At 37.2% G+C, this 17,322-nt stretch overlaps 1 pseudogene, 1 gene segment (V, D, J or C) and 1 further gene; 2 read left to right on the forward strand and 1 right to left on the reverse strand.

Moving 5' to 3' along the window:
* Positions 1-17,322, forward strand: part of Igk (immunoglobulin kappa chain complex) — a 3,171,119-nt gene that overhangs the window by 1,453,353 nt on the left and 1,700,444 nt on the right.
* Positions 155-525, forward strand: Igkv13-80-1 (immunoglobulin kappa chain variable 13-80-1; annotated as a pseudogene). The gene is given in 2 exon segments: positions 155-203; positions 319-525. Coding segments are annotated over 2 exon segments (256 nt in total).
* On the reverse strand, positions 7,570-8,092 carry Igkv4-80 (immunoglobulin kappa variable 4-80). The segment is given in 2 exon segments: positions 7,570-7,868; positions 8,044-8,092. Coding segments are annotated over 2 exon segments (348 nt in total).

A 17,322-nucleotide genomic window follows, 5' to 3' on the forward strand; every position in this document is an offset into this window, starting at 1 on the left:
GAGACACAGACACTGCACAGTTGAGTATCTAAGAAAACTTAGCCTTTCCCAGGGCCTGATTATTTGGTTTGGTCCACTATTCTCACTTGGAACTGTTTGTTGGTCTTGTTGTACCCTATCTAGGAGTCAATCAATGTCTGGTCACAGTACAGCCATAAAGCCTCCCTCCCAGTTTTTGGTGTTCTTGCTGATTTGGATCCCAGGTATTGAAGGATGACTATGGGTATTCTTTAACCATTTGCAATCATCACTTGGAACTTCAGAGAATTCATTTTTGTCGTGATTAAACAAGTATATTTTGTATGATTCTAATTACAAGCACAATATTTGGCATCAAGTTGATCCAATCCCCATCCTACTCATCTGCATATGTACAGGAGTCACCATTAATTGCATGACAAGTTAGGAGATTACTATATTATTAGCTTGATATCAGCAGAAACCAAGGAATGCTCGTAAACTCCTCGTGTACCACACAGTCAGGTTGAAATCAGGGGTCCCTTCAAGGGTTAGAAGTCGTGGATCATTTTGTAGTTTAATATTCTTTTCTATTTTTTCATCTGTCTTAGTAGATGGACACCTTTAGAAAAAATCAATAGTAATAAAATAGGGGTTGTGTTCTCTCAAATGAAAGACAAATATTATACATTAGATGGGTTGAGGTTATGCCTAAGGCTTACTGTTCTGTGAATTTTCATGAAATTCTGGAATTATGAAATAATGGAAGCTTTTCTTTAAGAATATGAGATTGTGATGTCCAGGCTACAGAGGTATGGAATAAATATAATTTAGTCTACTTTTCTAATAATGAATTTAAAATTGCCATGAAATAACTGTGTGTTGGGTGAGTGCTTTTGTAGGTGAATATAAACATTTATTCCACATTGTAGTGGGACCAACCATCATAAGCTAGTAAGAGAAAACTTATTTTGAACTTTGTTTTTTATTTACTTATGTATTTTTCTTTATGCCCTGTGTATATACCAATGCCCTGAGAGTTTTTGTCATTGTAGTCTGCCATGTAGATATATACATGTTGATTTGCAATGATTTTTAAACTCTCTAGCTAGTGTTTAAGATACTAATCTCACTACACCATAAATGAAGCCAATAGTGTTAGTAAATACTGAGCTTTCCTAATATTCCTTGGTACATGCTTGAATAAGAACCCTTGTTTAATAATTGTGATGAATCTTTTCATTAGACAGTTTTCTTTTGTTCGTATTATACACAACCAAGGTATCAGAACACTAGATTAAGGCATTGCTCTTTTTCATATCTACAATATAACAATAGTTCTATTTAGGATATATGGTTTGTGTGTATGTATGTGTGTGTACATTGATTATGTATGCTTCTTTGTGTCCACATGGTTTGTGTGTGTGTGTGTGTGTGTGTGTGTGTGTGTGTGTGTTTGAATTATAAATTTAAATGAAAAGAATTTTAGGAGAAGAATTATTTTTTCCTGGATATAGAATTCTCAGGACACTGATAGATGTACATAATTTTCTGTTAAACTTTAGGCATCTTGTAGGAGAGGGAGACTCAAGAAGCCCTTTATCCCTTTTTTTAGTCTCCTGTGAACCAAATAGGAAAAAAGAACACAGAGATGAAATAAAAATCTTCTGTTGTTCTGAGAGGTCTATTCTACTCAAGGCAGTCTGTTGGGCCTCTGGGGAGGCAAGAGTATTAACTGTAAGAAGTATGGAATCCCTAAGGGTCACTATGCAAAAAACAGTAAGTTAGAACTGAAAGTAGGTTGTTATAAGAAGACACCTTCTGTTTCCTCTCTTCTTCACTGTATTATTAAATGTGATGAATAGCACTTTCTGTAGTGTACATGTCAAAATAGTTTATAATAGGAAATGAATGCAACTGGCTGGTCATATGACTGAACTACAGCTCACCATTAATACTCAGAGTTAATTGAAATAATGAATTCCAGGATCATTTTAGTTAACAAATCTTAGAGACATAAGGTCACACTAATGAGTAACATATTTAAGGACATTTGAAGAACAAATTCACAAACGAAACCCCTGAGAATTTATCCTTCCTTTGAATGTCATAGTCACACTTGAAAAATTTTGACTAGATTAAATATTTTAAGTTGCAGAGTGCAGATTGAAGGAGATTGTACATAATACAAATCCTTTTAAAGTATTATGTTTATCCTAATAGTTTTGCATGTAAGATCATTCAGAGCCCGTTACAAAGTGATATATGTTGTCAATGTTCCATCTCATGATGAATACCTTCCACCATGCTTTTTCCTTTGATATAAATATTCTCTCTCTCTATTTTTTTTTATAGACAGGGTTTCTCTGTATAGGTCTGGCTGTCCTTTGAATTCACTCTGTAGAGCAGGCTGGTCTCAACTCAGAAATCCACCTGCCTCTGCCTCCCGAGTGCTGGCATTAAAGGTGTGTGCCACCGTGCCTGGCCAATCTAAATATTCTAATGGGTTTGTTTTAAAATCTGTATTACCTTAATCTTACTCACTCTTTTTTAATTGTTACAATATTCAAATTTTGGTCTACTACAAAATTGAAGTTTCTGGTGCCAAGTATTCACAATTAAATGAGTATTCATACTGATATTTTATAAGCCTAAACTCATCATTGTATGTTTTCACCAGACATATGTGGGCTGAGCTTCATTCAGAAATCTACTACCAAATTTTTGGCACACCAGAAAGAACTAGGTAAAGGGAAACACCCTAGACTTGCTGCTCTTGTGGCCTCTTTTACAATTAACTTGATTTTCTAATAGGTGAGCTAAGGAAGTCTACATAGTTGTCTTTTTCTTTCCACACATTGATTCAGAAAGAGTATCTTGGTTTCTAACTCATCTAAATAGCAGAACAAGGAGAAAACACTGGAAGATACTTAAAAGAATCCTTTCATATGGTCATTATTTTAATGGTGAATAAAGTATAGATGCCAGGACAAAGTAACAACTCCATTGTATGTATATGATATAGAACTGTAAGGGCAATTCACAGAAAACTTAGTCATACTGGCTGTTGATATGAATAAGTCACACTTGCTTACTATGTTCAGGTACTAGGATTTCTTTAGGGGACCATGAATATTCAATTACTCATATCTCATATTACCAGAAGTTATTAGAAACTCAAGGTTATGTGCAAGTATAAAAAGTCTTCCAAAAGAACACATGTTTTGTTTTGGCTAGAAAGGAATCCTGTATTTTATTTCTCTTTTCATCTTTTATGTAGTTATGTGATTAGAATTTTTGGCAACTGCTTGCTAGACATCATTCTGAAGGTCACAAAAAGTTTAGTACAACAATCCAAAATCTTGACTATTTTCACTTAGATTTTTACATGGTATTGAAAGTTGCTTGGGTATATTTTTGTGTAATTATTTATTGAACATATTATACAGGCAACTTTTGAGTATTCATTTAAGTAGTCATAAGTAAGGTTTTCTTTATAAAGGAAAGAAATTGAGTTCATTATGAAAAGTTGTTGGCTGTATTTCAAACAATCCATTATAACTTCAAACTAATATTCCCCTCTTGGCAGAGTACATATCCTAATATTAAGTTTTGGAATTGAATCTTTTTAGTGCCTTCTTTTTATTCATATGAAACTCTAGTAAATGAGCAGGATCTGGACTGGAAGAGAAACAAAAAAGAGCTCCAAAATGGGTGTCCACTTTTAATGTCCAACGTTGCAGAGAAGATGAGAGAATCAAGAGGAAAGTATTCAATCAAGAGTTTCTTCCTTGTCATCATTGAGGGTTATTAATAAGATGTCAAACCCTATAGAGACTCTCAGGTGAACCCTTTGGCATTTATGCTTTACAAATAAAAACATGGAGATTTACTCCAGGTACAACTGCATGGGACACTGTCATTTGTCATCATGCCACATTTGGATCTTCCTGAGCAACAACTTCCCAGTGACACCTTCATGCAAACCTTACACTAATCTTCAAAAAGGAATACAAAATGTATCATAAGCTTGAATGTACACTGGAATCATTATGATTTTCTAGAGGACTTTGTTCATGAAAGATCACACAAGAAGAGTTCAACAACTATGAGCATCAAATCTCTAAGAGATAATGGTGAGTAAGCTTGAGGAAGACAATCATGCAGGGCCACAGGCAAAACGATGGGAATAGAAAGTTATCAAATGGAAGAGATGAGTGGGTTTATCTGCAAGGGTGACATAAGGGGTGTTAGGAATAATAGACTGACATTGAACAAGATAGCTATGTAACTGGTAAAACCCACTATTTATATTTAGAATCTAGTTAGTAATGGAGAATGTTGTTAATCATTGAAGTTAAACAAGACCAGTATTTTCGTAATACAATTAAGATACAAACAGAAATACATCGTTTACATGGGTAAGAACATGAAGTCTAAAAATAAATATGTAAATGGTTAGTTGATATGCTCCTAAAGTGAAAATATAATCTCACTGAACTAAAATCATGGATTAAGAAGGACTATGTCCCTCCAGAGAGCCAAAGTGAGTAATCAATATACTAATTTTGCATCCTGAAGATGCCCTATATATTCTGTACTCAAAGCTCTAATCATTTCCTCAGCATTTCCTTTGTTATCAGGCCTTTTCTGAATATGACTGCAATCCCTAGTTAATGGTAAACCATTATGATTGCATTAATTCCACTATATCATTCCAATACGAACTCTACATATCAAAATCCCTAAATAGTATTTGACAAAACTCATATGCCAAATAACATGCATTGAATTAAATAACTAGGATTCATTGGTCACAGGCCACTATATATGTGTCAAGTAATTTTTGTATATGTTATAAATATAATTGATAAACTGTCTTTCTGTAAAAGAAAATGAAACTCTCATATGGCAAAATTATGATAGAAGAAATGATGGGAGAAATAAAACTCTTAGAGACACCAACTTTGGGAGATTAAGAGCTAAGGAAGCTTCTTGTATGTGTAATATAGACTTCATGCTCCACTTGAGAGTGAAGAATCTTAGAGACACCTGTGATTTTGTGTCATGTGGTTGTAGGTGTGAATGAGAGTTACTGCTTATTAAAATAATCAGATATTCCAGGGTAAATGAGCATTCCTTAAATCTTCTCTCCTTAAAATCAAAAGCCAAAACCAAAATCAAACCAACCAAATCAACCAAACATACAAAAAACAAAAAAGTATCTCATACGTCATGATATATCCTCTGATTAGTGTCTTAGGGTTTCTTAGGAATCCTTGTGATTCTACTTCAAGAAGACAATAAACAACTATCAAAAAATAGTTTATAAGGTTCCATCAAAACAGGAAAATAAGAATCTCCTCATCTTTAGCTGCATAGTTTAGACATGACATTACATTACTTCATGAAATAAAGGTGGATATTTATTAGCACTCACTAATTGGTTTTATTGATCTACCAGTAGTTTTTAATAGATCTAATGACATATAATTATTATTGGAAGAAATTGTTCAAATTGTTAACCCTGGAATCTGAACTTTTAATATCCAAAGGCTTGGCAATGATGTATAGAGATACTTATGCAAAGATCGGTTGATTATGTGCTTCCCAAGAAGTCAGGTCTTGCCTGAAACTGATAATGTAGGCTCTCTGACCCATTTTCCTTTCATTTCCCTACAAGTTCAAGGTGGGATGTTGATGGACTTAGGTGTATACAGTATCTCTGTGGGTGCTTTTCTAGTCTGTTTCCCTGTCCATGTCTTCCTACAAGTTTCAATGAACATTTAATCCTCCTTTTCTGATTTTATATCTAGTGGGAGGGTTGATCATTATGCATGTCCATAGAACATCATAGAAAGGAAAAAAGATCCTGACAAATATTCTTCTAGAAGACATGAGAGCAAGTGAGCAAATGGAGAAATGACTTGCTGATTCACTGATGCCTCACGATTCAAATTTTTTCTAGTGACCTTTCTAGATCACTGGATATTCTGGTTGAATTATATTGCTGTGGAGAGATACCATAACCACAAAAACTCTCGCAAAGAAAGACTTTATTTGGGACCTGCTTACTTTTTAGTTCATTATCTTCGTATTGTGGAGCATGGCTGCACCAAGACAGACATGAGATATGAGAGTGTGGAATCTGCATCAGCAAGTGACCAGAAAATCTAAATACTGGGCCTGGTTTAGGCTTTTAAAACCTCAGAGTCTAATGCAGTGACACAATTTCCAGAAAGTCCATGTCTCCAAATCCTATCAAATAGGGTTTCTTACTAAGAAATATTTGAAATATATTTAAATATATGAAACTATGATGTCCATTCTTACTCATACAACCACAGTACTCATAGGACTAACTAGAAAAAAGTGCCAAGCACTAAATTTCATGTAGTGTTTGGCAACAGATAAATGTAAAAGTGTTTCCTTTTTGGTTTAAATGTGTATAGATTTTGCTTGAAACAGTGTTCATCTATGCAGTCAGGGCTGCTCATAAGCACATGATGCTCTTTATGCAGTCTTTTCTTTGCTAGGACTAAAAGTCTAACAACTGATAATGAAAAAGATTTCTTGACAAATTATATAAATAATGTGCTAAATACACATTAATATCTTGACTTCCTGTGATGGTGACACTTTCTTCTATAGATGGAGAAAAAGAGGCTGGTAACTGTGTCTGATGGATTTCATCCCAACACCTAACATTGGAAAATTGAAAATAAACTATTACATAATTATTCCTGTTATCATAAAGTGTAAATTAAATTTAATTATACTGTAATTTAAATTTAAAATTGACAACACAAATATTTTAAATAATTTGTCTTTATTTAGAATATTAAAATGTCTTTATGATTTTAAGTATTCATATTAAGGTACAGACACACACAAATGGATTCATGGACAGACAGACAGATAAATAGATAAATATATAGATTGATAGATAGATAAATGATAGATATAAGAAAAATTAATGTTCATTTACTAGTTCTCTGTTGCCTTCTTGTTTTCTTTATTAGTGGAGTGTTTCAATTATTGTCATGAGAATAGAAAGAAAATATACATGCCTATCAGTAGGTTGGTTTTTTTTTAATTTGGAGAGAAAAATATTTTAAACACATATTAAGAGGACAAATTAGTGGAAAAGAAGGTGTACTAGTAAAAATCAGAAAATATATTAGGATGGATACTACTTTTTTTAGGATAACAAAAGCAGTATGTTGTGAGTAAACGAATATCCTGAAGAAAAACCACAAACCAAGAAGATTCTAAAATCAGTGAAAGTAGCAGAAAATAGATGTGAAGGTTCATGGGAACCACCAGTAAAATAGTCTGCCACACTGGTCTCCGACAAACAGAACAAAAATTGAGAATAAATAAACACTGGAAATGTAGATTATTTGAGAACAGCACTGAAGTACAGTGGAATATTATAGAGACATTCATATATGAATGAATCATTCATCTATGAATATGCAAATGACATTGTAAAGCAGAACACCCTGTGTAGACTACTGCAATCAAACCCCTGGCCACAGTTTATTTCTTGGAGGAAGTAGCTAGACCCTAAGGACTTAGAGGGTTTTTGTTCTAGTCTGTATCACTGTGTGGATAACTACTCCACTGATGGCAGTAATAATCGGCAGCATCTTCAGCCTCCACACTGCTGATTGTGAGAGAATAAAAGGTCCCAGACCCACTGCCACTGAAGCGAGAAGGGACTCCAGAAGCCAGGTTGGATGTGCTATAAATCAAGAGTTTGGGAGAAGTGCCTGACTTCTGCTGGTACCAGTGCATGTAACTTACACTCGAGCTGGCACTGCAGGTTAGGGTGATCTCCTCCCCTAGAGATGCAGACATGATTGCTGGAGACTGGGTGAGAACAATTTGTCCTCTGGACATTATGACTAGAAAAAAGCAACGTAGAGAGAGTGGGATTAGTAGAAATAGAGATACAAAAATAATTTTATACCACCCAACATTCAGATGAAAGAAAAAGAAAAAAAATTATTTTAGACTCAAATTCCCCAGGGAAAATAATTTTGGTTGGATTCTGATCTCAAATTCCCTGCCCTCTGTTACCTGAGGCACTGATTAGCAGGAAGCTGAAAATCTGCACCTGAAAATCCATTTTCTCTTTGAATTTTGGTCCCTAGCTAATTACTGCTCTTCTCATAAATACTTTGCTTTAAAACAGCTGTGAGATATTTGTGGTTACTGAAAATGTAATATGCAAATAGCATGATACAGTCTAGGCAGTTCTTGGCTTATAAACACATGGGAGAATATGGGCTGTGGGTTCATGAAGATGCACTCATCTACAACTACTCTGAATAATCACCATTCTCAGTATTTCATGTGCCCTGAAACTGTGTAATTCCTGTTCTATTTATTACCTGAGAGAATCTGAGAGCACTTTTCAAATAAATTACATTTGAATCTGCAATTTTAAGTCTAAGCTTGATGAAACATTTTACTTAGAGCAAAGACTGAGGGAATGGGGAAGGACTTGAATGAGTAGGTACTGGTAGGAGAAGGAGGAAAATATAGTGTTGAAAAGTGAATAAAACAATTTATTTAAAAATTATTTTAATTTACCTTAGGGAAAGATTTAATTATCTTCCTATAATGTTAAAGTCAGCATAGCCATGCCTATGTCTCTAAATCTTAGGAATGATTTCACATTCCTCTGTTCATGAAAGACTTCTTCCATTTTTTTTTCCATTTTTTATTAGGTATTTAGCTCATTTACATTTCCAATGCTATACCAAAAGTCCCCCTTACCCACCCACCCCCACTCCCCTACCCACCCACTCCCCCCCTTTGGCCCTGTCGTTCCCCTGTACCGGGGCACACAAAGTCTGCATGTCCAATGGGCCTCTCTTTCCAGTGATGGCCGACTAGGCCATCTTTTGATACATATGCAGCTAGAGTCAAGAGCTCAGGGGTACTGGTTAGTTCATAATGTTGTTCCACCTATAGGGTTTAAGATCCCTTTAGCTCCTTGGGTACTTTCTCTAGCTCCTCCATTGGGAGCCCTGTGATCCATCCATTAGCTGACTGTGAGCATCCACTTCTGTGTTTGCTAGGCCCCGGCATAGTCTCACAAGAGACAGCTACATCTGGGTCCTTTCAGTAAAATCTTGCTAGTGTATGCAATGGTGTCAGCATTTGGAAGCTGATTATGGGGTGGATCCCTGGATATGGCAGTCTCTACATGGTCCATCCTTTCATCTCAGCTCCATACTTTGTTTCTGTAACTCCTTCCATGGGTGTTTCGTTCCCACTTCTAAGGAGGGGCATAGTGTCCACACTTCAGTCTTCATTTTTCTTGAGTTTCATGTGTTTAGGAAATTGTATCTTATATCGTGGGTATCCTAGGTTTTGGGCTAGTATCCACTTATCAGTGAGTACATATTGTGTGAGTTCCTTTGTGAATGTGTTACCTCACTCAGGATGATGCCCTCCAGGTCCATCCATTTGGCTAGGAATTTCATAAATTCATTCTTTTTAATAGCTGAGTAGTACTCCATTGTGTAGATGTACCACATTTTCTGTATCCATTCCTCTGTTGAGGGGCATCTGGGTTCTTTCCAGTTTCTGGCTATTATAAATAAGGCTGCTATGAACATAGTGGAGCATGTGTCCTTCTTACCAGTTGGGGCTTCTTCTGGATATATGCCCAGGAGAGGTATTGCTGGATCCTCCGGTAGTACTATGTCCAATTTTCTGAGGAACCGCCAGACTGATTTCCAGAGTGGTTGTACAAGCCTGCAATCCCACCAACAATGGAGGAGTGTTCCTCTTTCTCCACATCCTCGCCAGCATCTGCTGTCACCTGAATTTTTGATCTTAGCCATTCTCACTGGTGTGAGGTGGAATCTCAGGGTTGTTTTGATTTGCATTTCCCTGATGATTAAGGATGTTGAACATTTTTTCAGGTGCTTCTCTGCCATTCGGTATTCCTCAGGTGAGAATTCTTTGTTCAGTTCTGAGCCCCATTTTTAAGGGGGTTATTTGATTTTCTGAGGTCCACCTTCTTGAGTTCTTTATATATGTTGGATATTAGTCCCCTATCTGATTTAGGATAGGTAAAGATCCTTTCCCAATCTGTTGGTGGTCTTTTTGTCTTATTGGCGGTGTCTTTTGCCTTGCAGAAACTTTAGAGTTTCATTAGGTCCCATTTGTCAATTCTCGATCTTACAGCACAAGCCAATGCTGTTCTGTTCAGGAATTTTTCCCCTGTGCCCATATCTTCAAGGCTTTTCCCCACTTTCTCCTCTATAAGTTTCAGTGTCTCTGGTTTTATGTGAAGTTCCTTGATCCACTTAGATTTGACCTTAGTACAAGGAGATAAGTATGGATCAATTCGCATTCTTCTACATGATAACAACCAGTTGTGCCAGCACCAATTGTTGAAAATGCTGTCTTTCTTCCACTGGATGGTTTTGGCTCCCTTGTCGAAGATCAAGTGACCATAGGTGTGTGGGTTCATTTCTGGGTCTTCAATTCTATTCCATTGGTCCACTTGTCTGTCTCTATACCAGTACCATGCAGTTTTTGTCACAATTGCTCTGTAGTAAAGCTTTAGGTCAGGCATGGTGATTCCACCAGAGGTTCTTTTATCCTTGAGAAGAGTTTTTGCTATCCTCGGTTTTTTGTTATTCCAGATGAATTTGCAAATTGCTCCTTCTAATTCGTTGAAGAATTGAGTTGGAATTTTAATGGGGATTGCATTGAATCTGTAGATTGCTTTTGGCAAGATAGCCATTTTTACAATGTTGGTCCTGCCAATCCATGAGCATGGGAGATCTTTCCATCTTCTGAGATCTTCTTTAATTTCTTTCTTCAGGGACTTGAAGTTTTTATCATACAGATCTTTCACTTCCTTAGAGTCACGCCGAGATATTTTATATTATTTGTGGCTATTGAGAAGGGTGTTGTTTCCCTAATTTCTTTCTCAGCCTGTTTATTCTTTGTGTAGAGAAAGGCCATTGACTTGTTTGAGTTAATTTTATATCCAGCTACTTCACCGAAGCTGTTTATCAGGTTTAGGAGTTCTCTGTTGGAATTTTTAGGGTCACTTATATATACTATCATATCATCTGCAAAAAGTGATATTTTGACTTCCTCTTTTCCAATTTGTATCCCCTTGATCTCCTTTTGTTGTCGAATTGCTCTGGCTAATACTTCAAGTACTATGTTGAAAAGGTAGGGAGAAAGTGGGCAGCCTTGTCTAGTCCCTGATTTTAGTGGGATTGCTTCCAGCTTCTCTCCATTTACTTTGATGTTGGCTACTGGTTTGCTGTAAATTGCTTTTATTATGTTTAGGTATTGGCCTTGAATTCCTGATCTTTCCAGAACTTTTATCATGAATGGGTGTTGGATCTTGTCAAATGCTTTTTCTGCATCTAACGAGATGATCATGTGGTTTTTGTCTTTGAGTTTGTTTATATAATGGATTACATTGATGGATTTTCGTATATTAAACCATCCCTGCATCCCTGGAATAAAACCTACTTGGTCAGGATGGATGATTGCTTTAATGTGTTCTTGGATTCGGTTAGCGAGAATTTTATTAAGGATTTTTGCATCGATGTTCATAAGAGAAATTGGTGTGAAGTTCTCTATCTTTGTTGGATCTTTCTGTGGTTTAGGTATCAGAGTAATAGTGGCTTCATAAAATGAGTTGGGTAGAATACCTTCTACTTCTATCTTGTGAAAAAGTTTGTGCAGAACTGGAGTTAGATCTTCTTTGAAGGTCTGATAGAACTCTGCACTAAACCCGTCTGGTCCTGGGCTTTTTTTGGCTGGGAGACTATTAATAACTGCTTCTATTTCTTTAGGGGATATGGGACTGTTTAGAAGGTCAACTTGATCCTGATTCAACTTTGGTACCTGGTATCTGTCCAGAAATTTGTCCATTTCGTCCAGGTTTTCCAGTTTTGTTGAGTATAGCCTTTTGTAGAAGGATCTGATGGTGTTTTGGATTTCTTCAGGATCTGTTGTTATGTCTCCCTTTTCATTTCTGATTTTGTTAATTAGGATTTTGTCCCTGTGCCCTCTAGTGAGTCTAGCTAAGGGTTTATCTATCTTGTTGATTTTCTCAAAGAACCAACTCCTCATTTGGTTAATTCTTTGAACAGTTCTTCTTGTTTCCACTTGGTTGATTTCACCCCTGAGTTTGATTATTTCCTGCCGTCTACTCCACTTGGGTGAATTTGCTTCCTTTTTTTCTAGAGCTTTTAGATGTGTTGTCAAGCTGCTAGTATGTGCTCTCTCCCGTTTTTTCTTGAAGGCACTCAGAGCTATGAGTTTCCCTCTTAGAAATGCTTTCATTGTGTCCCAAAGGTTTGGGTACGTTGTGGCTTCATTTTCATTAAACTCTAAAAAGTCTTTAATTTCTTTCTTTATTCCTTCCTTGACCAAGGTATCATTGAGAAGAGTGTTGTTCAGTTTCCATGTGAATGTTGGCTTTCTGTTATTTATTTTGTTATTGAAGATCAGCCTTAGTTCATGGTGATCTGATAGGATACATGGGACAATTTCAATATTTTTGAATCTGTTGAGGCCTGATTTGTGACCTATTATGTGGTCAATTTTGGAGAAAGTACCATGAGGTGCTGAGAAGAAGGTATATCCTTTTGTTTTAGGATAAAATGTTCTGTAGATATCTGTCAGATCCATTTGTTTCATCACTTCTGTTAGTTTCAGTGTGTCCCTGTTTAGTTTCTGTTTCCATGATCTGTCCATTGGTGAAAGTGGTGTGTTGAAGTCTCCCACTATTATTGTGTGAGGTGCAATGTGTGCTTTGAGCTTTACTAAAGTTTCTTTAGTGAATGTGGCTGCTCTTGTATTTGGAGCATAGATATTCAGAATTGAGAGTTCCTCTTGGAGGATTTTACCTTTGATGAGAATGAAGTGTCCCTCCTTGTCTTTTTTGATGACTTTGGGTTGGAAGTCAATCTTATCAGATATTAGGATGGCTACTCCTGCTTGTTTCTTCATACCATTTGCTTGGAAAATTGTTTTCCAGCCTTTCATTCTGAGGTAGTGTCTATCTTTTTCTCTGAGATGAGTTTCCTGTAAGCAGCAAAATGTTGGGTCTTGTTTGTGTAGCCAGTTTGTTAGTCTATGTCTTTTTATTGGCGAGTTGAGACCATTGATGTTAAGAGATATTAAGGAAAAGTAATTGTTGCTTCCTGTTATTTTAGTTGTTAAAGGTGGCATTCTGTTCTTGTGGCTGTCTTCTTTTAGGTTTGTTGAGGGATTACCTTCTTGTTTTTTCTAGGGCGTTGTTCCCGTTCTTGTATTGGTTTTTTTCTGTTATTATCCTTTGAAGGGCTGGATTCGTGGAGAGATAATGTGTGAATTTGGTTTTGTCGTGGAATACTTTGGTTTCTCCATCTATGATAATTGAGAGTTTGGCTGGGTATAGTAGCTTGGGCTGCAGTTTGTGTTCTCTTAGTGTCTGTATAACATCTGTCCAGGCTCTTCTGGCTTTCATAGTCTCTGGTGAAAAATCTGGTGTCATTCTGATAGGCTTGCCTTTATATGTTACTTGACCTTTTTCCCTTACTGCTTTTAGTATTCTATCTTTATTTAGTGCATTTGATGTTCTGATTATTATGTGTCGGGAGGAATTTCTTTTCTGGTCCAGTCTATTTGGAGTTCTGTATGCTTCTTGTATGTTCATGTGCATCTCATTCTTTAGATTTGGGAAGTTTTCTTCAATAATTTTGTTGAAGATGTTTGCTGGACCTTTGAGTTGAAAATCTTCTTTCTCATCCACTCCTATTATCCGTACGTTTGGTCTTCTTATTGTGTCCTGGATTTCCTGGATATTTTGAGTTAGGATTTTTTTGCATTTTCCATTTTCTTTGATTGTTGTGCCGATGTTCTCTATGGAATCTTCTGCACCTGAGATTCTCTCTTCCATCTCTTGTATTCTGTTGCTGATGCTGGCATCTATGGTTCCAGATTTCTTTCCTAGGGTTTCTATCTCTAGTGTTGCCTCGCTTTGAGTTTTCTTTATTGTGTCTACTTCCCTTTTTAGGTCTAGTATGGTTTTGTTCATTTCCATCACCTGTTTGTATGTTTTTTCCTCTTTTTCTGTAAGGACTTCTACCTGTTTGATTGTGTTTTCCTGTTTTTCTTTAAGGACTTGTAACTCTTTAGCAGTGTTCTCCTGTATTTCTTTAAGTGATTTATTAAAGTCCTTCTTGATGTCCTCTACCATCATCATGAGATATGCTTTTAAATCTAGGTCTAGGTTCTCAGGTGTGTTGGGGTTCCCTGGACTGGGCGAAGTGGGTGTGCTGGGTTCTGGTGATGGTGAGTGGTCTTGGTTCCTGTTAGTAAGATTCCTCCGTTTACCTTTCGCCATCTGGTAATCTCTGGAGTTAGTAGTTATAGTTGACTCTGTTTAGAGATTGTTCTTCTGGTGATTCTGTTACCGTCTATCAGCAGACCTGGGAGACAGATTCTCTCCTCTGAGTTTCAGTGATCAGAGCACTCTCTGCTGGCAAGCTCTCTTACAGGGAAGGTGCGCAGATATCTTGTATTTGGACCTCCTCCTGGCCGAAGAAGAAGGCCCAAAACAGGACCTTTCTCAGACACTGTGTTGCTTTGGCAGTTCCCAGGTGGTACAGACTCTCACCTAAGCAGACTAAATTCCTAAGTTCCTTGGAGTCCCGGAACCAAGATGGCGACCGCTGCTGCTGCTGCTGCGGCTGAGACCGCTTCCCCTGCCGGGCGGGCACCTGTCCTCCAGTCCGGACGGTGGCCGGCTGTCCCCGGCCCACAAAGGGTGCTGCCTCAGCGCCTCTGTGCTTCCGCCTGTTCCAGAAGCTATCAGGTTTTCTGGCGCACCCTCTCACCTGTTCAGGCTAATTTCCTAAGTTCGGCGGGTCCCGGACCAAGATGGCGACCGCTGCTGCTGTGGCTTAGGTCGCCTCCCCAGCCGGGCGGGCACCTGTCCTCTGGTCCAGAAGGTGGCCGGCTGTCCCTGGCCCACACAGGGTGCTGCCTCAGCGCCTCTGTGCTTCTGCCTGTTCCAGAGGCTGTCAGGTTCTCTGGCGCACCCTCTCACCTGTTCAGACTAATTTCCTAAGTTCGGCGGGTCCCGGACCAAGACTTCTTCCATTTTTTAATCAACTATTATGAAAAACAACTGAGATGTATTGAGAGATACTGACCTAAGAATTGTTGAAATCAAGTTACTTATTAAGTATGCCTTTCTAAGGAAACTATTCTAACTAAATGGCTAGCTTCTTTCTGAATAACACATATTTTCATTTTTTCATTGTAATTAGTAGCTATTTGCTACTCTTATTCTGTTTACTACAGAAAGAAAACTCTTCTATTTTGTCTTTTTGGGAATATGGGCTTTATATTTCACCATTTAAGGATACAAAAGTGATTTTCAAAGTGGTTGTACCAGGCTGCAATCCCATCAGCAATGCATACAACCAGATACATGGAATCTAATAGAAGAGAAAGTGGAAAAGATTCTTGAGCACATGAGCACACGAGGAAATTTCATGAACAGAGCACCAATCGCTTATGCCTTAATATCAAAAACTGGCATATGGGACATCATAAAATTGCAAAAATTCTGTAAGACAAAGGACACTGTCAATAGGACAATATGGAAACCAACAGGTTGGGAAAAGAACTTTACCAATCCTATATCTGATACAGAGCTAATATTAAATATATACAAAGAAATCAATAAGATAGACTCCAGAGAACCAAATAGCCTATTAAAAAACTGGATACAGGGCTTAACAAAGAATACTCAACTGTGCAATACAAACATTATAAAGCACCTAAAGAATTGCTCAACATCCTTAGTCATCAGGGGAATGCAAATCAAAACAACCCAGTGATTCCATCTCACACAACTGAGAATGGCTACAATAAAAAAAAAATGCAGGTGATGCAAATGCTGGTGAGACTGTGGAAAAAGAGTAATTCTTGTTTTATAACCTCATGTAATTAAAGCTCTAGGACTGGTGTTAGTGACTGGATGGAAGTGTGATTGTGTCCTATCAGGTTTCGGATTGGTAAAAATTCTTTCCCAATCTATTGGTGGTCTTTTTGTCTTATTGATCATAATCAGCAACCAAAAGCAGACACTATTGAATATGCCAGAAAGATTTTGCTGACAAAACCCTGACATAGCTTTCTTTTGTGAGGCTATGCCAGTACCAGGCAAATATAGGAGTAGATCCCCACAGTCAACTATTGGATAGAACACAGGGCCCCCAGTGGAGGAGCTAGAGAAAGTACTCAAGAGCTGAAGGGGTCTGCAACCCTATAGACAGAACAACAATTTAAACTAATCGGTACCCACAGAGCTCGTGTCTCTAGCTGCATATGTAGCAGAAGATGGCCTAGTCGGCCATCATTGGGAAGAGAGGCCCCTTGGTCTAGCATACTTTATATGCCCCAGTACAGGGGAATGCCAGGGCCAAGAAGTGGGAGTTGGTTGGTAGGGGAGCAGGATGGGGGGGGGGGGATAGGGGACTTTTGGGATAGCATTTGAAATGTAAATGAAGAAAATATCAAATAATTTTTTTAAAAAGCTAAACAAACAGACAAACAAAAACAATAATGTGATTGTGCTCCCATTTACTGTTAAGATAGCCAAAGTGAACGCAGGGTTGTAAAATATCCATTTTGAAGTATAGAGGAAATCCTACATTTACAGTACTGTGCGCCAAGTAGTAGTATGTTTAGAACAAAAAAAGCACTATGACAAATGTAGTGATTCTTTATTTCCAATCGTTACAAGCATAAATAAACTAGTGTTCACACAGGCACATTCACACTTATACCACATTTCATGACTTCATGAAATGAAAAAAACAGAGATATAAAATGTTCTCTGAGATACAGTGAGATTACAAAAAGATAAAATAATATAGAACTTGATGGTATAAAGTTATTTAATATAAAACTATAATATAACAAACTCTAGAATATCCCATGATGTTTTAAGTTGATGGCACATTATAATGTTTTCTTGCAATCATGTGGCTCCTTTACAGTCATAGATTGTTGCTACTCCTCAGAATCAAGGAAGAGTAGTGATACCACATACAGTGGTATAGAAAATGTTAAATACTTGCAATTTGAATTCAGGTTTCCGTTGAAAAATGCAGTAATTTGGTAACCTTATAAATGGAAAATTTTGCTTACCTGAACTACAAAATATGCTATTAGTAAGCTAAGATACTTTATAATTTATATAATAATCTATAATTTCAACACCATCTGAACTGTACAGACCTCACTGAGATTCATCACCTGGATAGGTTCTGCTTTTCAATTCTTAGAGGAGGGGCAGATTGCCAA

Source organism: Mus musculus, chromosome 6 (assembly GCF_000001635.26).
Source record: "Mus musculus strain C57BL/6J chromosome 6, GRCm38.p6 C57BL/6J".
Classification (NCBI taxonomy): domain Eukaryota; kingdom Metazoa; phylum Chordata; class Mammalia; order Rodentia; family Muridae; genus Mus; species Mus musculus.